The sequence below is a fragment of the Astyanax mexicanus genome, chromosome 3, assembly GCF_023375975.1.
Source record: "Astyanax mexicanus isolate ESR-SI-001 chromosome 3, AstMex3_surface, whole genome shotgun sequence".
NCBI classification, from domain to species: Eukaryota; Metazoa; Chordata; class Actinopteri; order Characiformes; family Acestrorhamphidae; genus Astyanax; species Astyanax mexicanus.
This window is the reverse complement of record NC_064410.1, coordinates 46,625,710-46,649,059: the sequence shown is the minus strand read 5'-3', so window position 1 is coordinate 46,649,059 and position 23,350 is coordinate 46,625,710. Positions and strand designations below refer to the sequence as shown.

At 38.4% G+C, this 23,350-nt stretch overlaps 1 protein-coding gene and 1 long non-coding RNA gene across 4 annotated transcripts in view; one reads left to right on the top strand and one right to left on the bottom strand.

Moving 5' to 3' along the window:
• The window catches only part of angpt2b (angiopoietin 2b), a 33,063-nt gene extending 22,908 nt beyond the window's left edge, over window positions 1–10,155 (top strand). For both annotated transcript variants that reach the window (XM_022683201.2, XM_022683202.2), the window contains exons 7-9: window positions 949–1,115; window positions 5,728–5,858; window positions 9,637–10,155. In XM_022683201.2, the coding sequence (XP_022538922.2) occupies window positions 949–1,115; window positions 5,728–5,858; window positions 9,637–9,797 (459 nt within the window). In that variant the 3' untranslated portion in view covers window positions 9,798–10,155. The remainder of the gene's footprint in view (window positions 1–948; window positions 1,116–5,727; window positions 5,859–9,636) is intronic.
• A 6,820-nt stretch (window positions 10,156–16,975) lies between these two features.
• On the bottom strand, window positions 16,976–20,838 carry LOC103041709 (uncharacterized). Of its 2 annotated transcripts, none has more exons than XR_007438308.1 (5): window positions 20,712–20,838; window positions 19,099–19,237; window positions 18,799–18,890; window positions 18,670–18,712; window positions 16,976–18,592 (listed from the first exon to the last, which is right to left on the bottom strand). It is a non-coding gene; the product is annotated as an uncharacterized LOC103041709 (long non-coding RNA). The 2 variants fall into 2 exon arrangements; XR_007438309.1 differs by lacking the exon at window positions 20,712–20,838 and adding an exon at window positions 19,320–19,406.
• Between the last annotated feature and the right edge of the window lie 2,512 nt (window positions 20,839–23,350).

The window sequence follows — 23,350 nt, the reverse complement described above, 5'->3', positions numbered from 1 at the left end:
TCAATGTTGTTTGATCTCACTAGTTTTGAAAAAAGTCCAGTTCCATGACAGATGAATGTAGAGGAGTGCTCCTAGCTCCTATAGTGGCATATCTCACACAGAGTACTGATGGGCTGCTGACCTTTTCTGACCTCTTTTGCAAGGGGGGTTGTTTGGACTGTCTCTGGTGTCACTTGCTGTTTTTACACCTGCACTGACTCCCTCTGGGTTAAAGAAGTCCACACATTGATCTCAGCACTAGCTTTAGACCCTAGTTATCCTGCAGAAATCACATTCAGTAAACTCGATAAGGCAAGCAGGCATTGAGGAGGGAGCTGAATCCATTATCCTTTTATGCGCTGTGTCTGCTGTTAGTGATTCACTGCTGGGCGAGGCTAAACGCAACCCACTGGAAATAAAGCTCTGATTTAATGATACCTACCTGGGTTTAAAGCTCATTTTCATGTACCTATAATATAATGACGCTCTGTCCTCAAGCTCTGCCTTAGATGGACCCTTATTAGGCTTTTAAATGATGCAACAGTGGTAATTTGTCTCCCCCACTTCAGTAGATAAATTACTATGGGTACTCTGGGAATACCGGGCTCACACCAGCCCGCAAAGAGCAAAACACTTTTCTTCCTTTTTGCTCTTTATTTATTTTCCAAGAAAATATTTTTACAAGTGAATGATAAATATCTGACCGCAGTTCCAGCGCGGGAATAGGGAGGCTCCCGTGGATGACTGATAAAAATCTCTGCTGAGGTGTTGGAGTGCCCGGCCATAATATTTAAACAATGCTGGACAAATGTTGTTCATATGCTGAGCTAGTCAGACAGAAAGCACGCATGTTAATATACTTTACTGCAGTGCACTTTCCCCAGACTGAGTGCGGAAATGAACTCGTACAGCAGAAGCAGATGTCTATAGATGGCAGAGAAACGTCTTGGATGTTCATCTATTATGCAGGGATTTGGAGACCCCTCAGGAGAGCACTGGATAGGAAATGATGTAATTCACCTGCTCACCACATCACAGGACTACACTCTGCAGGTCCAGCTGAAAGATACGGAGGGAAACCAGGCCTACTCTCAGTACGAGCGCTTCTACATCGACGGAGAGGAAAACAAGTACAGGTACTGAGTGGCTGTTTTTTTTGTTGTTGCTGTTTTCTTTGTGGCTCAACATTAGCCAACAGTGCCTTTTCAGTGCCAACTCAACAGTGTCCAAAAACAAACGTAGCTTGTTCCAGAATTGGTTTCTCGCAAGAATCTAAGCATAAACACAATTCTCAAATATTAAAGTAGCTTTAGCATCACGGTGAAGAGTACATTAATTAACTGTACTTACGACAGAATACCATAACTAATTGACAGTAGTAGTAATTCTTGGTAACACTTTATTTTAAGGAACACAAATTAGGCGCTTATAAATGTCTTATTATTTGCTTAATAAAGCCTTAATTAGACATTTGTAAATTATTTATTCACTACTTATTTGGCTTTATTCTGTGTAACAGTTCTTTTTAGTGTTGAATTAGTGATGAAGAGAACCTCACTTTAGAATATGGTGCACATCTTGGTCTATTAGTGACTCATTATAAGTGACTTATTAAACTTCATAAACTCTAGGACAGCCATAACCTTGACATAACCTCAACAGGGTGATAACATAACTGTTTATTATGCACTATAAGAACTAACAAAGTTATTATTGATCATTTCCACATAATAGACCCCTAATTAATCACCAATACACAAAACACTTACACAGAATAAAGCCTAATACGTAGTGAATAAATAGACATTTACAAATATCGAATTAAGGCTTTATGACGCAAATAATAGGACATTAATAAGAGCCTAACTTGTGTTCCTTAAAATAAAGTGTTACCTAATTCTTAATAATTATAAATGTATAATTGAAGTAATGTCCTATTATTATTATTATTAGGACATTACTTAACCCTTTAACAGTGTTTATTACTGCTGTAAGTAATGTTATTTTTGACCCTTTTTTATTTAATATAATTAGACTATTTTGCTTTAAATTAAACAATAAAATGTGCTTTAGTAAGACCTCTTTTTCTTCATTCATGTAAATAAATAAAATAGCTTAAAATAGAACAGATAATTATATATGGTTAATATATGGTTATTAATTGGTTGGGCTCAAATGCCATTCTCACATTTTTATTCACCATCATATTTTGATGTTTTGGTTAAAATCTGTATTTTCATGTGGTCAAAAGATAACATTTTATATAAACTAAGATATAAAAACTATATTTTAGCCATGCTTTGATTGGCTTATACTGTATGTGCCCAATGACATTTAAATGTTATAATGCTATATAAATATTATTTTAAATATGAATATTAATGGGCTATGTAAATCTCAACTTCAGTGTTCATAAACGATACAAATCTAAGGTCTTTCAGGAATGATAAATTATCTGATATATATTTTATATGTAGATAGTAGACATATATAGTCAAATGCTTAGTTTAAATTTTAACACTAGAACTAGGATGTAGTGTTATTGTTTTTAAGGCAAAAAATATGACTCTAATATACTGTGACCACAAATCATGAAATACATTGAGGCCGCATAATTATATTATCTTGTGACCCTCCATACATTATTTTGTGGCCTTAATATATTATTATATTTTTAATATAATATGTTACAGGATTCCGCAAAATTAACATTTTATCATTTGGCCTGAATATATTATTTTGTGCCCTCAATATATTTGGTGGCCTACATAATATATAATATTATGGCCTTAATATAGTATCTTGTAGACTCAACTAATTAGCATGTGACCTCAATATATTAACTCATGGTTTTAATATATAATTTTGGGACCTGATATATTATGTTCTGGATTCAATATTTTATTTTGTGGCCTCAATATGTTTCAACCTCTAAACAAAATGTGGGAAAAGATGGAAATGTGATTCAAGAGCATCTTTCATGTAATTTTTAACAAGACAATGCAAATCAACATGCTGCACATATTACTATAAAAGTTTTGTTAGTTTTCATTATTAGAAATATTCAAAAATAAGAATAGTGAGAAACCCATATATTTTCAGAACATAACTGTACTGTATTTAGTTGCAGTTTATAGTTTTAAATAGTTTTTGTATTACTCTGTGGCCCAAATATACTGTATTATTTTTATTATTTTGTAGCCTTGAAATATGTTTTAGCTTCAGTGTATTATTTGCTGGCCTTACCTTGTTAAAAAACAGCATATCACCTTAGGGACACTGCAGTCCAATTCTCCAGAATTTGTTTTAAGGATTCTCCTGTTTTAAAAAGTTATGATAAAGTACAAATAAGCTCCTTTCCTCTGAAAAACATATAATATAATCTACTCATAAGGACCATGTTATCTTGGAGGGTACGTTTATGGTACATTTATATTGTACCATATATATATTATAAAAAAAAAATGTACCTGTGCAGTGTTTTTACTGTTTTACTGACAGTTTATAATTATGAGAGCTTATAGTAAACCTTTATTCAGTTTAACTATGTTTTGTGTAACAACGACTTTATTATACAAAGAAGGTCCTCCTTCGTTTTTATAGGTTTCTCTTAGTCTTTATGCAAAAAAAGACTCATCAGTCAAAACAATGAGCTCACTGCAATGCAAACTGCCACTGTTTGCCTTCCATTCCTCTCTCCATCACAGCTGCTGCTGGCCCACCAATCCCAGGGGTAGACTTGCCTACTGGAGAGAACCCAAACACACACTTTCAAGCACCTGGCTTTGCCAGAAAACTGCCAAGTCAAACAAATCTCGCTCTCACTCCCTCACTCCCTCCCTAAGTGCTGCAGCTAAAATACCAGGCATTACCTGTGGGCATGATTATACCACGAGTGAACCAGAACCAGAAGAGTGAAATTGAGCTCCTAGCAGCATATCATTATGACCAGCTCATTGTTTCTACACCTATTATCCACCCATTATTTTATTTAGCTCCAGTGAGGATATAGGAGCACTTTGTACTTTTGAATTACCTGTAAACCTATACCAACTCTGGAAAAAATTCAGACCACTTCAGTTTCTGAATCAGATTCTCTGATTTTGCTATTTATAGGTATATGTTTGAGTAAAATGAACATACAGATAACATTTTTCCCAAATTCCAAATAAAAATATTGTCGTTTAGAGTGTTTATTTGCAGAAAATGAGAAATGGCTGAAATAACAAAAAAGATGAAGAGCTTTTAGACCTCAAATAATGCAAAGAAAACATTTAAAGTTCATATTCATAAAGTTTTAAGAGTTCAAAAATCAATATTTGGTGGAATAACCCTTGTTTTAAATCACACTTTTTATGCATCTTGGCATGTTCTCCTCCACCAGTCTTACACACTGCTTTTGGATAACTTTGTCACTCCTGGTGCAAAAGTTCAAGCAGTTCAGCTTGGTTTGATCAATGTAATCATCCATCTTCATCTTCCTTATGATTATATTCCAGAGGTTTTCAATTTGTTAAAATGAAATAAACAATGCTGGACTTGTGGGAAGTGTCCTGTGACCACTGATGAATGATTAGAGGATGACCAACTAATTTTTCATCTATGAGGTAGACCAGCTTAGTAGGAGTGTCTAATAAATGGACAGTGAATGTATGCAGTGTTTAAAAACTTTAAAAAACACTGCTGTTTCTGATCTACTAAAAGAAAGGATTGATTCAGCAAAAATAAAATAAGTAAAGTTTACTAAAAGAAAGGACTGACTGAAGTTCAGTTCACTTATTTACTCTATGTAACATTTAAGTCTTGAAACCGAGTTGAAGTTACTTAAATGTATCTGAAATTAAATTTACTTAAAAAAAGCAAATGCAGAAAGTTGCAAAACTTTTTTTGTAAGTAAATTTTACTCATCATTGTTTTCAGTGTATGTCAATGTTATGTTTGTTTGTTTGGTGTACTGTATATAAGTAGATAAGCTACAGTCTGATTGTGGTGTGTATTAAACTCAGTGAGGCTCACTGGCTGGTGGCAGGAGTGAGGGTATTAAATTTTGGGCTTGTTGAAAAACAGTGTGTGTGGCTCGCCACCCAAATAACCTGGAGAGGAGCTCTGAAGCCCCTTGCCAAATCCCACTGTGCTCGGTTCCCATTTCACCTCGTACCGTATGTGTGAGTTTTATTTGCATGCTGAGAATGCTGGCACGTCTCTGGTGTGTTGTGTTCACATGGGAATGGGCAGCCAAATGACCTGTTGTGTAAGGATGTCTCCCAGCCAAAGCGCTCCCCTGCAGTCCCTTGCTGTGTGGTCCTTGCTCTGGCACCTGCAGTGCTGAATGCGCACAATCATACCTTGTGAGTCATTGCAGACAATAGATTATGGATAATGGAGGTCACATACCGCAGCTGAGCAGAATGCATTTAAATGAGGCTGGGCAGGATGAAAGATCGCCTTATGATACCCACACTCTTAAGATTATGTTGCATAAAATTGTTCTTTAGAGGGATGCCAGAAAAACCTAATGCCTGAAGAACCTAAATTCAAGTTTTTCATAGAACTCCATCCAAGAACAACCAATTTTATTTACTTCATGTTAAGGAACTCATATCTGACACTTCTTCTTTTTTCTATCATTTTTAAGTTTTACCCTCTCTTACTCCCTTAAAAGTAAACAGATTACATTTGTTACTCTGCCTTTAGAAGAAACATATTCAAGTGTTCTCTGTGCTGATTGGCTGTCCTTTTTTTTTGTAGTGTTCATTCTCAAGGTTTCAGTGGTACAGCAGGACGTATCAGCAGCCTGACCCACTCTGGCACCATGTTCAGCACTAAGGACCAGGACAACGACCACTGCAGCTGCAAGTGTGCTCAGATGGCCTCAGGGGGTAAAGATCTGACCCTGCTTCTCTCTCAGGCATTTCAGTTTCCTCAGACTGCAATAAGTCTCTCATTACCTAAATTATGCAAAAGTATTTCCCTGGATCCCAGAGGGAATGCTGGAAAAGACATTTGTTTGGATGTACAGTAATTGTGCTGACCTGAATTAAAATGGCATGGAAATATTCCAAAATACTTTGCCTTTTGCCATTCAGACTAGACTAAATCCTATTTTCTAGCTTAATTACTTTTTATTTGCACTTTTTATGCCAACAATTTTAGCGAAAGTTGGTATTTGATGAAAACCTGGTTAACCTTGTGTTTTAAACATGTTGAATTGTTTATGGCGACCTTGTTCTGTTTCAGAGATACAATTTGTTTTTACAATTCTTTTTTTCATTCCTGTGATATTTCACAGAAAGTGTGCACAGCTTTTACATTACATTACATTACATTTGGCAGACGCTTTTGTCCAAAGCGACTTACAATATTGAAGTGCAAATAATAGAAGAGTACAAAAATAATAGAAGTTAAAAATAAAGCATCTATAGATAGGGCCTTAAGGAGGTCAGAGGGAAATAATGGGATAGAGGAGTAGAGAAGAGGAAGAAGGAGATGAGGTTAGAATTAGTTAGTTTGTTAGAGGTGTTAGGAGAGTAAGTGCTCTTTGAAGAGCTCTGTCTTCAGGAGTTTCTTAAAGATAGCGAGAGATTCTCCTGATCTGGTAGTGGAAGGTAGTTTGTTCCACCATTGGGGAACTCTGTATGAGAACAGTCTGGATTGCTTTGTGTGAATGTTTGGCAAAGCGAGGCGACGTTCATTGGAGGAGCGCAGCGGCCGGGAGGTAGCGTAAGCCTTCAGGAGTGAGTGCAGGTAGGAAGGAGCCTGTACTGTCATCACCTTGTAGGTGATTGTAAGCGCTTTGAATTTGATGCGAGCAGCAACCGGTAGCCAGTGGAGCTCAATGAGCAGCGGAGTGACATGTGCCCGTTTTGGTTGGTTGAAGACCAAACGTGCTTTCTGAATCATCTGTAGTTGTTTTACTACACAGGCCGGGAGGCCAGTTAGTACGGCATTGCAGTAGTCGAGGCGTGAGATTACCACAGCTTGTACCAGGAGTTGGGTGGCCTGTTGCGTCAGAAACGGTCGAATTTTTCCGATGTTGTAAAGCACAAAGCGGCAGGATCAGGCAACTGAGGCCACATGGTGCGTGAAGAGAAGCTGGTCATCAACCATGACACCCAGGTTCCTAGCAACCTTTGTCGGTGAGAGAGAGAGAGAGTCGATGGTTATGGCAAAGTTGTGTTGAATAGAAGGTTTTGCTGGTATGACCAGAAGTTCAGTCTTTGAGAGGTTTAGTTGGAAGTGATGTTCCTTCATCCATGCGGATATGTCTGAGAGACACTGTGATATTCGTGCAGAGATTGAGTGATCATCTGGTGAGAACGACAGGTTTAGCTGAGTGTCGTCAGCAAAGCAGTGGTAGTAAAAACCATGTGAGCGGATAACCCGACCTAGAGAGGTGGTGTATATTGAGAAGAGGTCCCAGTACCGAACCCTGGGGAACCCCAGTGGGTACCGAGTGGGCTGGGGACAGCCGTCCTTGCCATGACACCCTGAACGAGCGCCCAGTGAGGTACGATCTGAACCATGACAGCGCATTGTCTGAGATCCCCATGTTCGAGAGTATAGTTAGGAGGAAGTCATGGTTGACTGTGTCGAAAGCAACCGAGAGGTCCAGCAGAATGAGCACTGAGGACTGTCCTGCAGCTCTAGCAGTTTTTAACGCTTCTGTCACAGACAACAGAGCCGTCTCAGTAGAGTGTCCTTTCTTGAAACCAGATTGGTTCTGGTCCAGGAGGTCATTTTGGGTGAGGAAGCCAGAGACTTGATTGAGAGCTGCTCTTTCTAATGTTTTAGAAAGAAAAGGTAGTAGTGAGACCGGTCTGTAGTTATCAACCTGGGCGGGGTTGAGAGAAGGCTTTTTAAGCAGTGGTGTGACCTGTGCTAAAAGCAGTCGGGAACACACCAGATGTTAAAGAGGCATTGACCGTGTGAGTAATAGCCGGAATGATTGCAGGTGCAATGGTTTGCAGAAGGTCTGAAGGAATCGGGTCAAGTGGACACGTAGTAGGACGGCTACGCGTTAGGAGAGCCAGTGTCTCGTTCTCAGTGAGAGGAGCGAACGAGGAGAAAGCGACGCCTTCGGTAGAGGGATACCGGGCAGCAGAGCATGATGTAGGACTGCTACATGTCGCATCAGTAAACTGTCTGCTGATAGCTGCCACTTTCCCAGTAAAGAATGAGGCAAGAGCTTCAGCCGTAAGGCAGGTAGCCTGAGGAGGAGGTGGAGGGTTGAGTAGTGTTTTGAATGTAACAAATAGTTTCCGGAATTCTGCGAGGGAGCTGATTTTTTTTTGATAGAATTCAGCTTTAGCAGCAGTGAGGCTGGCTGAAAAAGAAGCCAGGAGCAGTTGGTAGTTTTTTAGGTCTGTCTGGTTTTGCTTTTTTTGCCATTTTCTTTCAGCAGCTCTGAGTTTGGAGCGTAGTTCCCTGAGCGTGTCATTTTTGAGCCATGGCTGCGGTTTGCTTGGTTTAATGGCTCGAGATGTTTGAGGACAGAGGTCGTCCAAACAGGAGCTTAATGTGGAGCAAAGAGTATCAGTGGCATCATTAACATTGAGTGATGAAAATGAGCCTAATGGAGGCATATTGTCAGTCACCAGCGAGGAGTACTGGTCTGCTGGGAGATCTCGAAGATTTCGGCGGAACGAGACCATAGTAGGAGTAGCTGTGGGTTTTTTCGAAATGCGAACGTTGAGTTGCATGAAGAAGTGGTCTGAGAGGTGTAGAGGAGTGACAGTTAGAGAGTCGGTGTCACAGTTACGAGTGAAGATCAGGTCTAGATGTTTGCCAGCTTTATGTGTTGGGGGGCTGGGGACCTGCTCCAGATCGAAAGACTGCATGAGGGATGAGAAGTCTGTGAAGCTGGTACTGTCATGATGGATGTTCATATCCCCTAGAATAAGCATGGGGCAATCTTGCTCGGGGATAGAAGACAGTAGCATGTCCAGTTCATGTGTGAACTCGCCCATTTGTCCAGGAGGACGGTAGATGACAACGACAGTAAGTTTTGATGGAGTTTTGATGGCTTAAGCTTTCCCTATGCTAGGTCTGAAGACAATATGAAAAATATTTACCAAAATGATAATGAATGATTACTGAACATGCAGCAAGTGTCTTCTGTCCCTTAAAAATTAAAGAATATAAAGGTTGTGATGTCACTGATGTTAAATGTGTTATCTTAAAAGATAACAGGGTGGACAGGGGATTCTTGAACATGTTTAAATAGCTAAATATTTTATGAAAATAATTAATTGAATAATTCAAATGCTTAAATTGTTAAAAACACATTTACAAATTTAAGAAAGTATAAAAATAAAAATGTGTTATTTAACCAGTTAAAACAATATTAATTCACATTAACCAGGCAGCACAGCGTACATGGGAAAATCCCACCACTACCTTAAAGTAAACTGTATAAGATCTACAGAGAGTACTTGGTGAAGGTTAATATTCCTCTATATTTGTAAAAATGTGTTTATTCAGAGTAAATATTTTAAAAAATATATTGTTACACAGTGTTTATATCTAATTTAAATAACTTTGCTGTCACGTTAGATTGATCTTGACTCTAGAATTATGTTTGAAGTTGGATTGCCTGGCATCAGTTAGAACACTCATGTATGGAAATGGAGTCTAATTACTGACCTTCTGTTTTTGTAGGCTGGTGGTTTGAAGCCTGTGGGCCGTCCAATTTGAACGGGATCTACTACGCTGGATTCTCCAACGTCATGCGTTACAATGGCATCAAATGGTATTACTGGAAAGGGCCAAGCTTGATGGCAACTGTAACAACTATGATGGTGCGTCCTGTGGATTTCTAGAAGCAAGATTGGGAATTTTATAGGAACAAGTGATGGCAAGCTGTTGATGCAGATGAAACTTTTTTGAAAGACTTTATCGGACATAATTGGAAATTCAGCCTGTTTTTTTTTTTTGTTTTTTTTTGCTCTGGTTTGGTAAAAAGGACACTAAGCCATTCAATAAGTGTGTTATTTTTTCGTACACAAAACATAGCTCACACTGTACAGAATGCAAAAGACTGGAAATGATAATCAGCATTTGCTTGTGTACTAATTTTGTGTACTCTATGTGTACTTTATGTGAATTGTGCTGTGAGCCCTTCTTATAATGTGATCCATTTGTCACCCTCCCCTTCTTAAAACCATTCCCTACCCCCTCCTCCTGTCCACTGCACCTCTTCTCTCCCTTCAGATATTTCTTTCTGAAAAGCTCGTAAAGAGGTTTAAGAGAGAATACCCTCATAAAAGTGCATGAGATAGTAAAACAGGTGTAGGTTTTACAAGCATATTATTTACTATCAAAATATATATTTGTAATAAAAGAACACGTAAAAAGGGCTGTGGATGTCAACGATTGTAGGAAATGAGAAAACTCAAAGTGGTCCACGCCGGCGGCTATGAATGTGGCCTCTGTCCGAAGTGTTGTTGCAGCAACGGCTGCAGCAGCGGCAGGAGGCTTGTTCTAATGGAGGGCTGTGGTTGACTGACCATCCATGCAGGGTGTTAAGAGGGTCAATATTAGCCCAGCTAGCATGCCAATCCCTTGATGAATCATCCAATAAAGGCTCGTCCCGATGCTCCCATTAAATACATCATAGAGGCTGGCCCTCTCGCACTGCTGACCGGTGTTCACACATAGCACTTAGCCATGCATCTGTGGTCATGACTTAACACTCTGCTCAATAATCCCATTCATCCAGGGCCACTGGGCTCGTGAGAGAGAAGAAATACTCTCAATACGCCGCTGTGTAAGATTCCCATCACAAGCTCGCGTGCCACCCCCTCCGTAAGCACATCACCCGGGCATGAATGTGCTCAAGGCTGAAAACGCGCAGGTCATCACAATCATTTGCCAGTAATATACTGCTGCCAGTGCAGATGAGCAGAAATGAAGATGTAGTGCATTGCAGAGCTCGAGAGTACATTTATATGCACACCACACCAAGCAGCACAAACAACTTTATTATGAGTCCAGCAGCTGCCTGTGATAGATCACGGCTCAGGAGGAGAGATCCATCAAGTTGGGTTTTATGAACAGTTCTGGATCGCTGACCAGCACCTCCTACAGACCAGCCTTGAACAGGCAAAACTGACCTGTTTGAGGTCTTTCTTTCAAAGGCTGTGTGTTTACATTGCCTGTGTTTTCATGGTGTTTTCACACTAGCCTTTTTCCAGACCCAGGAGTGCCTCACGTGGTCAAGTGAAAAATCTGTTTTTGAGCCAGATGTGGTCCAGAACACAGCGTAATATTTTGAGTGCTCCTGAAATCGGATGTCTGCAGTTAGCTTTAAGAGCACTCTGGTGCGGACATCTGCAGGTGTGGACGTTTCCCAGAAAGCAAAAATCAGGTTTAAATTGAGGCCCGAATCTGACCAAAATGCTCAGCTCACATCTGGCCAATGTGCTGCCTATGCCCACACCCCTGGTTGCTGATTATAATATAGGAATTGGCTGATTGTGCCAGCAGTCCGGTTGCCAAGTGTAATATGGGAATCAGCCCACATTGCTTTTGCCAACTCTCTGGTTGCTTAGTATAAATCACATTCACTCAATTCAATACTGATTATGCCAAACTTTAGCTGAGATTGGGCTGATTTTTCATGCTATCTTGGTTTCTGCTCCTGTTGCACCTGGGCTGTGTACTCTGAAATGATTGGTACATTTCATTTTGTGATCATGTGATTTCTTCAATTTGTTTAGTTATGTCTCTTTCCATCAGTATATCCTAATAAACCACGCATTTTGTTAGGTCTAGAGTGAGGTAAGTGTAATAAGCTCGCCTTTAAGGAGTGAGTGTGAGTTTGTGACAGTTGCTTGTTTGGAGAAGCTCTTGCACGGTGAAATACCATGCATCCCAAAAGTGCTGATTCTTGCTGCTTCTGAGTGTTTTTATACTGCTTGATTGTAGGGATATAGCTCAGTGGGGTAGCATATGCATTGTATATATGAGGTCCAGGATTCAATCCCAGCTTCTCCTTTCCTCATGGTTTAGTGGTTAGGATTCGGGCGCTCTCCTCAATGCCCTGGCCTGGGCTAGATTCCTGGTCAGAGAACGAACTTGTAGAGACAGCAGTGGTTGAGTTAGACCCTCACTGCTCCAAAGGCACAGCAGCAATGGCTGGCATCCTGATCAGTTGGAGGTCATATTCTAGCTTTGCCCAGAATAAGTATAGTTAATATGGTTGTCTTGTCTTATCCAAGCGAAGTAATAAAAAGCAGCAAATGGCCAAAACTTTTGTGAACATACACCCAAAAATGTGATGGAATTGCACAACTGACCCAAGTTTCAGAAAAAACTGACCCAAGTTTTGTTTGTTCCCCCTCATTCGCTATATAAACCTGTTTTCATATGCAAATGAGAATGCGATGCTCTACGACATCAGTTCTGCAGATAAGCTCTGCTGGAGAAGCTTTAAAATGAATAGATATTCGTGGATTTATCAAGCTTCTCTTTGAGGAATGTGGAAGCTGAAGAAATTGAGGGGGGTTGAGGGAGGGGTATGCAAGCAGGTACACGTATATCTCGATCTTACCTCTGTTCCACATGGAAGGCTTTTTGGGAGGGCAGGGAGGACAGGTGAAGTCAGGGATGTCCCGTAATGAATCTGGGAGACAGCGTGTTCCTGGTGATCCAGCAGAGTGGAACCCATTGACGACTCTGGAGGGTTGAGTAAAGGACAAATGGGAGTAGAAATGCCCGAAAATGTCTGAAAATGCTCTGTGACCCTTTCTTTCTCTATGTATTTTCTCTTTGATTCGTTAGTGTGAAGGACAGCTTGCTGCTTGCTTCCTGTCTCTTTAATGTAGTCTGGGCTTCTGAACTGTTAAACAGCAGGGGGCACTCTAGCCACAATAAAAAAGACACAGACATACCAAACCAGCAAGTGGTTAAGAGTCTTCTCTTTTTTTTCCTCTCTCTTCTAATTCACAAGCCAGAGAGAAGCTGCAAATTTGGAATTCACCATTGATGGTAATTTTGTCTGTGCCCAGCGCCCTCCCCTGTCTTTCTCATTCCTCCTCTCCCTCTGCAGATCTTCAATGTGCAATTATGGCAAATCATTACTGCTATCGTGAGACAACTCTCATGTACTACTCTCCTTAAAAGATGGCTAACTGAAGGGTACAGCAGACTTTGGGGGTGTTGGTTGGGTGGAGAAGATACAGAGCTGGAGGTTGTGGTGTTCTGGAGAGGAGAGGAGAGGAGGGGTGGGGAGTGTTGTGCTCGTGAAGTTAGTCCTCAGTCAGTTAAAGATATGTGTGCTTATAAAGTGAGAGAGAGGCTTTGAGACAGAGAGACAAACAGAGCTCATTAATGCCTCCGAAACACAGCAAGCATATTGTTGCAAATATACGGCTACATCAGTAAACCCAGTCATCTGTCAAGACTGCAGTGCTGGCTGAGTAATGATCTAACCCATTAGCACTTCAAAACACAGGGTGTTTCACACACACTGGCATGGGTGTTGTCTGATCTTAAGCCTGCAGTGAAAGTATCACCTCGTATATTTATATTTACTGTGCATATGATTAGTATTGTGATTTGTTGTGCCATTTAGATTCTTGCCTAATTGGATGAACTTTATCCAAACATTCATCCATCCATCCAATTTTTATAAAACTTAGAAATCAACATACACACATTGTATAAAAAATGTAAGGGATCTATATACAATGGTAGCAGGTCATCTTCAGTAAGGCCTAGGATAATGCTTGTGTATTGCCATCTTAAGAGCTTGCCTTGAACCATTAGGAACCTCTACAACTGGAGTTAAATTTGTGTCACCAGAACTTGAACGAGAAAACTTGAATCTTGGAAGTGTGTGTGGTTTTCTTGTACACTGTAAATTCAAAGTTAAAATTTCAGTTTAAATCTGTTTTACATAGGCAGGTAATCTGAATTTCAGTTAATAATAAGTAAGTTATTAACTTTTGTAAGTTAATAATTTGCTTACAAAAAAATTTAAGTAAAAAAAAAAAACATGAAAAATATTCAGGTCATGGAAATTCTGGATCTAAAAATAGTTAATAGGATAGTTGAAGGAATTTAAAGAGGCAATAAACCCTAAACCATATATTTTTTTTAATAGCTGAATCTGGTTTCTTTGAAGTAATGAAACATACCAGTCCTGCTTACATTTTTTTCAAACATTTCCTAACCTTTAAAAACTGCTTTTATTGTGTTAATTTTCCCCTCTGCAGTGCCCTCACAGGTTTAACTGTGCTATAGGCATGGACGATGTGTTCATGTCTTTTGGATGTGAAGACATCACAATATGCAGATCAGTCAATAATACCACCTCCCTGGTGACCGCCAAACATCTGTCTTGCTGCTATCGGAGGCTCACTGCTGCAGCTCAGCCTAGTCAACTCTCCTTCCTGCCCCACCCCTAAACCTATACATCAGTGCAGCGCCCCTCCCAAAATACCTCTCCCATTCTTTAGCATTTTATAAATTTGAGCTGAGGGTGGAGTCAGCTAAAATCTGGGGGGTTTAGTTACCCCTTAAGGGTTTATGATAATTTTCCTTTACAAAGCCCTTAGATAACACTTTAGTTTTTTTTGCAACACACTGATCTTTTAGGGATTGTTTAAGGGCAACTTTAAGGGAAACAATTCACTTAAGGTGTTTTATGCAACCGGACATTAAATCATAAGGTGTAATTCGAGCATGATTTTGAGGGCACTATAAACTCTTATAATACATCATGATTTGTAGTAAACATCACTGCACTACCTGAGCTAAATGTGTCCCAAAATGCGTTTCTTTATTAGCGGAAAGTGAGCCATCAAGGTTTCCAGATTGTAACATGGGCAATCAGGTAAAACGTGTTTCTAATCTGCCAAAATGCTAAGAAAACTATGGAAGCCCATTTCCGCCACCTGAAGAAAAAAAAAACGTCCTCAACTAAGTCATAATTATGAGATAGAAAAGTCATAATTATGGGATAGTAAGTCATAATTATGAGATAGAAAGTCATAATTATGAGATAGAAAGTCATAATTATAGACAGTTCTTTCTTACAACGACTGGGCAGATATTTGTGGCTCAGAGCGTCAAATCACATAAGCGCTAAATAGCTAGCTAACCGTCAGCTAAACAGCTAAATTATAACTTAAATAATGCTGTGTTTAGACACTTGAACTAGTGTTGTTTACTAAAGTAGCAAAAGCAGTGTTTGGGCACTTGTGCCCCTAACTAAAGCAACAAACGCTGTGTTTGGGCACCTGTGCCGGTTACTAAAGCAGGTTACTAAAACAAGAAACGCTGTGTTTGGGCACCTGTGGCAGTTACTAAAGCAACAAACAATGTGTTTGAGCACTTGTGTGGGTTACTAAAGCAACATACGCTGTTTGGCCACTTGTGCCAATTACTAAAGCAAGAAACGCTGTGTTTGGGCACCTGTGGCGGTTACTAAAGCAACAAACGCTGTGTTTGGGCACTTGTGCTGGTTACTAAAGCAACAAACAATGTGTTTGAGCACCTGTGCCGGTTACTGAAGCAACAAATGCTGTGTTTGAGCACTTGTGCTGGTTACTAAAGCAACAAACAATGTGATTGAGCTCTGTGCTGGTTACTAAAGCAACAAACAATGTGATTGAGCTCTGTGCTGGTTACTAAAGCAACAAACCCTGTGTTTGAGCACCTGTGCCAGTTACTTAAGCAACAAACGTTGTGTTTGAGCACTTGTACTGGGTTACTAAAGCTACAAACCCTGTGTTTGAGCACTTGTGTGGGTTACTAAAGCAACAAACGCTGTTTGAGCACTTGTGCTGGTTACTAAAGCAACAGACGCTGTGTTTGAGCACTTGTGTGGGTTACTAAAGCAACATACGCTGTTTGGCCATTTGTGCCAATTACTAAAGCAAGAAACGCTGTGTTTGGGCACCTGTGGCGGTTACTAAAGCAACAAACGCTGTGTTTGGGCACTTGTGCTGGTTACTAAAGCAACAAACAATGTGTTTGAGCACCTGTGCCGGTTACTAAAACAACAAATGCTGTGTTTGAGCACTTGTGTGGGTTACTAAAGCAACATACGCTGTTTGGCCACTTGTGCCAATTACTAAAGCAACAAACCATGTGTTTGGGCACTAGTGCTGGTTTCTAAAGCAACAAACGTTATGTTTGGGCACTTGTGCCGGTGTTAGCAACAAAGGCAGTGTTTGGTCAGTTATACTGGTTAATAAAACAACAAATGCTGTGTTTAGCCAATCATACTGGTTACAAAGGATGGTCACACATTTATTGGTCACTACAGCAGTAAATGTTGTGTTGATACTGTTGTACAGGTTTTAAAGTGTATATTTTAAAGTTTGTAGCTACTATAGTTCAACCCCCTTGGGGTTTACGCTGGCACATTAAACTACCGCGATCACATTAACACTCGGTCACAGTATCTACACTAAAATTTGGAGTGCACATGTAGTGCAGGGTAGCTGGGGAAGAGGAGACTAAAACTGGAACAGAAACGAGTTTTACAGCTTAATATTCGTAATTTCACAAGATCTAAATGAACAAATGTAAACCAGAAAGAAAATTAAGAACACTAAGAAATCTACTATCTGTAGAACAATATAAACGTTTGGAAATACAGACCTTGCTCTTACTATAACTAATAAAAAAAAAACATTACTTTATGTATGGACCACAACTTAAAGTCTTATTAAAGGAGTGAATCAAATGTCTTAAAGAATTACATAGTATTTAATCATGTTGAATTACTAATATTACCTCTATAAATTGAATATAATCACAGGATTATCAAATAACACCACTGAAATTTAAGTTATTCATTATCTTAATAGTATTATGTATTCATTACATGTTTTAAGTAATATTTCTGTAAGAATTTGGAGAAATTGAATGGCTTATTTTGAAAATTTGGTTGTGTATATATATCAGATTTTGGAGTACCATTTTTTTAAATATGTAATTATAGTTCTTTTAAAAAAGAGAAAAAAAAATCACACATTACAAAACATGGGTTCAGAAAACATTTATTTACTACACATGATTTTTTTGTATTAAACCTGTTTCATTTCTGATATCTAAAGTTATGGTTAGACCTGAAGTGCCACATGTGGGCATAAACAACATAGTGCCAACTACAAAATGAAGGCACAACTCCAGAGGTCTATGGTTTTGTCACCACCATAAGTAAATGTTACTATACCCACTTCCAGGGTGAGAAGAATATGGAAATTTCTCCAGAAGTGTTCACTATATTTGGAACTGTGTGTAGAAGCTTTATATCAGTCAGGTGTCCACAATCAGAATTTGAGCTGATGAACATTTTATGGCACTGTGTCATATTACTGTCTTAATTTCTGCAATGATAATTCTAATGAATGCAGTTTAAGAACAGTCTAAAGTAATGTAATTATCAAGAAAAGCAAACTTATGCCTGTAGTAAACTTCTGGTAAATGATGTATGGTGCACTGTTAAGTAATACATCTGTTAATCATTTTCTTTCCTGCAAAATAGAATGTCTGTGGCATGATGTGTAGATGACCGTACTACAATGTTCTTCACACTTTGAAAGAGGATGACTTCTCAACATTAGACATCTGTGTTCACTATACATTCCTGCCATGACTGAAAGATGACCTGCCAAGGTTTGCATACGACTGGGATAGTAATCCAATTCAAAATGAACAAAACATTAACCTAAATCTGCTGTAGTACTTCAGTCCCATGCAGAATTGTCAACAAACCAGAAATCTCAGAAGTGATCAGTAACATTGTTTGATTGTCTTTGTGATTACAAGTGTACACAATTAACACTATTACTGAACTCTGTACACTTAGGGAATACAGATTGATGCCATTGACTTGAAACATTCTAGATTGACCGTCCAAGAACCACACTGCTTGCACTTGGAATGCCCCTTGATCCCTGGAGTCTTGAGGTTCTTAGGTCAGCAGTACAACCAACTGCCTTGTCAAAGCTTTCTCTGATGTGGCTGCGTCATGCTATTTTTGGCATAATCATTAAGGTATGTGTTTTGACACTATAATTTTTTTTTATCACTTTGAAACTAATGTTTGTCAAAAAATAAGTAAAAATAAACATACACAGTTTAAAATGCAAATGTTTAAAACAAATTTGTACATGAAGCATCTTCATAAGACAGTTTAATAAATGTAGGAACACACTCTGTGTATGGGGATATGTACAAATCATGCATTTACTTTCTTTCCCGTTTTGTTTTTTACACAGTGAAAAAAAGTGTACTGCAGGATTATGCCATGTAGTAGTGTGCCTTCCTGCTTTCCTGCCCATTCCCATTCCCTGCCCACGATCAGGAGAGCAGCAGGTTTGGATGTGTCCCACAGCAACTTGTCTGGTCACAAAGTGGTGCTGTAGTTGTTCCCTGTGAAGTGGAGCAGCCTTGTACATCCCAGGTAACTGTCTTGCGTTGAGTTCCAGGCCTGTTGAAAGTTGCCAAAGGGATGGTCTTCTCCATCTCCTTTTCTGACTGTATACTACCTACACTTCAGATGGGCTGGTCCGCAATGTGGGGGATGCTTTCCGTCCTACAGGCAAGAGGACTCATTCAACTGTCTGCCATGTTCCAATCAAGACCACCTCAAATGCTGTGACAGAGAATGGGAGATATTGAGCATTCCGTAACTACAACATGCACAAAGTGTCCAATAATATAGGAACTCACCCTGTCCAGACCTTCAGCAGGCTTTGGACCTCAGCAGTCGATGCTGTAAAAGGAACATTTTAAATCACAGACATTATACTTAGAAAATTAAAGTAAAAATAAAGTTTTTTTTTTCTCCCCAGAGATTACCAGATTCAATAAACTGTCAGCGGAATCCAGAAGTGTAGCACACTTGAGCAAGTGGATATTCAGAATCAGAATTCTTCTCCGCAGACCAGCAACTGGAAAAAATAACGATAGAAAACATGGTAAAAAAGAAATATTGCTGTCAAATTTAATTAGCTGATCATATTTTGCTTCACAAATTATTGTTTTTCATGGAGATAAAGTTATTGTGTAAAGGAGTATTACAACAATGGTACAAATACTAAAAACATCACAGTAAACATCACTCTTTTTGACTTTAGAAAAAAAAAGATTTGAACCAACCTCTTGAGTAAATTCCATTGATTCTTTTTGGGAAAAGCAGGAGCACTGCGTCTAGCTGTTGGAGCAAAACTGTCCACATTGGTGTTTCCTTAGGGCCACGTCTCATTTGTTTGATTTGCATCAGTGTTCATTCAATTACCTGTTCAAAACAAGTACAAAAACATTATATAAAATAATAATTATAAAAACAATAATCACCTCATCAATTTATCAAACCTTACATCATGAAGGTGCGTCTTTTAAAAAAAAAGCCATGTCCTGTTGGTATCAGTTACACCAGGTGGATCCCAGTCATATGCAAAGTCTTGCACTTTATTCTTGTCTTGCTCTGTAAGTTCAGACTGTTTAAGCTTTAGACACAAAATGTAAATTAATGCATGTAATGTAGATTAGAATGATACGGATACTGAATCACTGAAGGGTTAACGCACAAGTGTGACTGTATTGCAGATATCAAAGTCTGGACAGTGACAGGATATTGTACACGCACAATCGCTGGGCTTACACCAGACACACACACAGCCCTCCATGTGTGACAGACTGTCCCAGAATTCCCCCAGCTACAACAAAGATCACTGTTAACAAGTAAGTGGATGATGGAACCAAAGGATCTGGCTCTCCCTCAAAATGTCTGACCCAGTGTTTGATAAAATAAAAATAAATAAATCTAATTGCAGTTTCATTTTTGTAAGTGCACTTCAAAGTTAAAATACCTAAATGCAGTATATACAATACTTGTTTCTTATTCATGAAGAGACTTTGGGATGTCAGATTATATTCATTTTGTAAAAGCATAGGTCACCAACCATCTACAGGTTTAGGACAATGCTTGACAAATGTTCTATAACTTAAATTACTGTCAGCAGCAATATATTAGCAAGAAACAAAAGCAAGAAACTGTCAGAACAAAACCTCCTATGTTTGAAGAGGTGACTGCATATGAGAATAAAAAATTGAAAAAAAAAAAAAAAAATAGGACAATATTAATTCCTATTTAAATCCTATTTACAACATGCATTTTAAATAATGTAAAATAAACATACCTTTCACTGCATAAATTTGGCCTCAAATGATTTTTTTTCAAGCATATTTGACAGGTGTGATTAATAAATGCTGAAAAAAAATGAAAGAACACAAGTATTTCACATTGTAAACACTAATATTTTGGTACTATACAAGCAGTGCAAGTGGAATTTCCACTGATGCACACAAAGTACTTTGCCACAGTAAACACAACTTTGCCTGTATATGCACAATTTTCTGGTCCCACAAGAAAGAGCTTCCTGCTTCCCCCCATCCCCTAACGTAAAATTAAGAACAGAAAAATAATACAATTGCTTGGCTACACTTATAGATGGTTCTCCTATTACAGTATTTTCTGTTGTAAAAGCATTCTTCAGATTAAAGGAGAATGTTGTACAAGGATCAATGTGTATAACATTGTGTACTAAGCTTTTAACAACATCATTGTTTTGGCACTATATATAATCTTTTTCAAAAAGATTCCACATCAATTTCCTTTAAACAAATTCTTAAAAGTCTTTATCTTTATCATGCAATTTTTAGGATTCTATAAGGAACCACCTTTTGTAAGAGTGTGTGTAAAGAAATACCTGTTCCCAAAATACCGGATGCTTTGTGAAGAAATCAGCCTCCATGTATTGTCTTAAGCTTTGGAAAAGCCCTGGGAAGATAAAAAAAAAAAAAAAATACAAATAATATATCTAAACCTTGTCATTTCTGTCTGAACTGTAGGTCCAGGGGACTGCTGATCTGGCATTGACCTCCTTTTTGTTTTAACACAAACAGTTAATTAAACCGTTTGTAGACAAGATATGCTGCAACTAAATGCTTCAAAAACTGCATGATAAAGCCTACACACTGAACCTGCCATTATCCTTTCTGGAGCTTTGTTCAGCACTGACTGTGGTCCTATGTTTCTTATGTTCTGTAAGTGTCTTGTAGAATGCAATACTTCAGCATGAAGAAAAAACAGCAATTTATTAATAAATCCTGAACCAAAGGTTTTTTTTCCTTTTTCTTGATCATTGAAATGGTTCCACCAAAACACAAAAATCAGTCAGCAAGTCTATCATTTATATTACACCTGCCAGCAGAATTGAACTTATAATTTAGTAACAACTGTGCTAACAACCAATATTTTATAAATATAATATATAAATATAATATATAATAATAATAAATAAATAATAATAATATATATATAAAAAAGTGTGAATGGAAGTCTATGGGGAAAAAAGTGACTTTGACGGCTATGGGTTCTACCATCCTGTGAAGTTTGGTGGTTCTAGCTCGAAAACTGTAGGAGGAGTAGCGTTGAGAAATTTTAGCGTAGAATAATAATAATAATAATAATAATAATAATAATAAGAAGAAGAAGAAGAAGAAGAAGAATAAGAACAGTAAGTTGGCTTTGACAAGCCAACTTAATAACATTTTTTAAGAACACCATTTTTCACACCTTTTTAGAATCATGTTTTCTGGCACTAATTTAAATTCAAATAGAACTCTAAGAAGAAATGTCTGGCATGCTGCGTTACACACCTTTTATACACTACTTCTGTATTTGTATTTCAATAAATATGACCCAGAGTTGCCCATATCAGTCTGCCAAATCATTTATTGTTCCTGTTAACCTTTTTTCTTCTTTCTGAATAGCATTACAATCTAACCTTTCCTTCTGGGTGCAGCTATTTTTGCAACCATATCTTTGACGGTGAATGTATATCGTAGGTTTCTAACTTTCATCAACTCTTTCCCCTTTATCTCTGTAGCGCACCTGCCCAGAACGGTACCAGCTGCCTACACACGCTCCTCTATACTGCGTGTACAATGCATATTCATTAACAGCTCATTTGTGACACAGAGTACACAGAGAGAAGAGCACAGCCGTGCCCATACCTATTCTCATTACAGAACAGTTAGACAGGAGCACGCTGTCATACCAACGACAGCAGCTTCCCACAGAGGATGCTTACAGAACATTGACGCTTTCTACACATCCCTGCCCGAGTGGCAGAATTTCTTCCCTTCACGCTGTTATTCATTTTCACCTGCCATTGCATCCAAAACTAGGGAAAGAAATGATTATGGAATTATGGAATTGCAGAATCTATCAGAAAAAGGCAGTGCAGCCTTGACCCAGGCCTCACAATAAATTATTCATTCTGATGGGTGATGCCAGACCCTAAGTTAATAGGAGCAATTATTCATACAGCCCCCAGTCTAATTTAAACACCTCCCATATCATGTGACACATGACCTGTCATTAACCCTTGTGTAGTCTAAACATTCTGTATACTCCCCTTGTTCCTAAGGTCAAAGACAGCCTATGTACCTAGGCAGTGTACAGATTTAATGGTAACATGATATAAAATATAAACTCAAGCGGTGTTTATCTTTTATTTATTCTAGAATTCAGATAAATAAAAATAAAAAATTGCAATCTGCTGAAGTCATTAATGGGGGAGTGTTTTCTCATTGCTGTAAAACATACAGCAGATCTGGGGTATTTTTTTGAGACTTAATGACAGGTTTACACCACTTTCTGCTGAGCCATCAGAGTGTTGGACGTTTAAGTCTAAATCATTTTGTGTTCTTTTTTATTAGTAACCATTGAGTTGTTAGGGTTTAGAGACTACAGAACTGATCAGCTATATAGGGTCAAAAATGATAAGAGCTTTCACCAGGAGAAACCTGCAGTAAAAATGTTTTGTCATGAAATCACACGCAAGAACTGATGTGATTCCTGCTTGAGGCATATCGTTTGTTTCCTGAAATGGTTGTTTATAAGGAACAAGAAGTACATGCTTGCACATGTTTGTAATATAGAAGTGAATTTACTCCACCCTTTCTTTTCACTTTATGTCTGACAATCTCATTGGCAGTAGGTTGTTGCTGCACAAACTTCCAGTCACAACACTTTTCATACTACCTGATTTGAGTCGCTAACAGGTCGAGATATGAAAAATGCTAGTTCAAGAACAAAACATTTCCTAGACAAATTTCCTAGAAAATGTAATTCACTCCTTCTAATCTAAATAAATTCAGAAAGCAGTGAATCAATCAATGAATTTAGCCTATTTAAATGTATAGGCTCAGATTTTCTCAAGAACTTTCTATGAAAAAGACCCTGTTTTAACTATTTATCCATAATGAGGAAAAACCCCTACAATAAGTTAGAAAGGCTTGCACTGATATTAACATAACATTAACCCCTGCTAGTCATGTG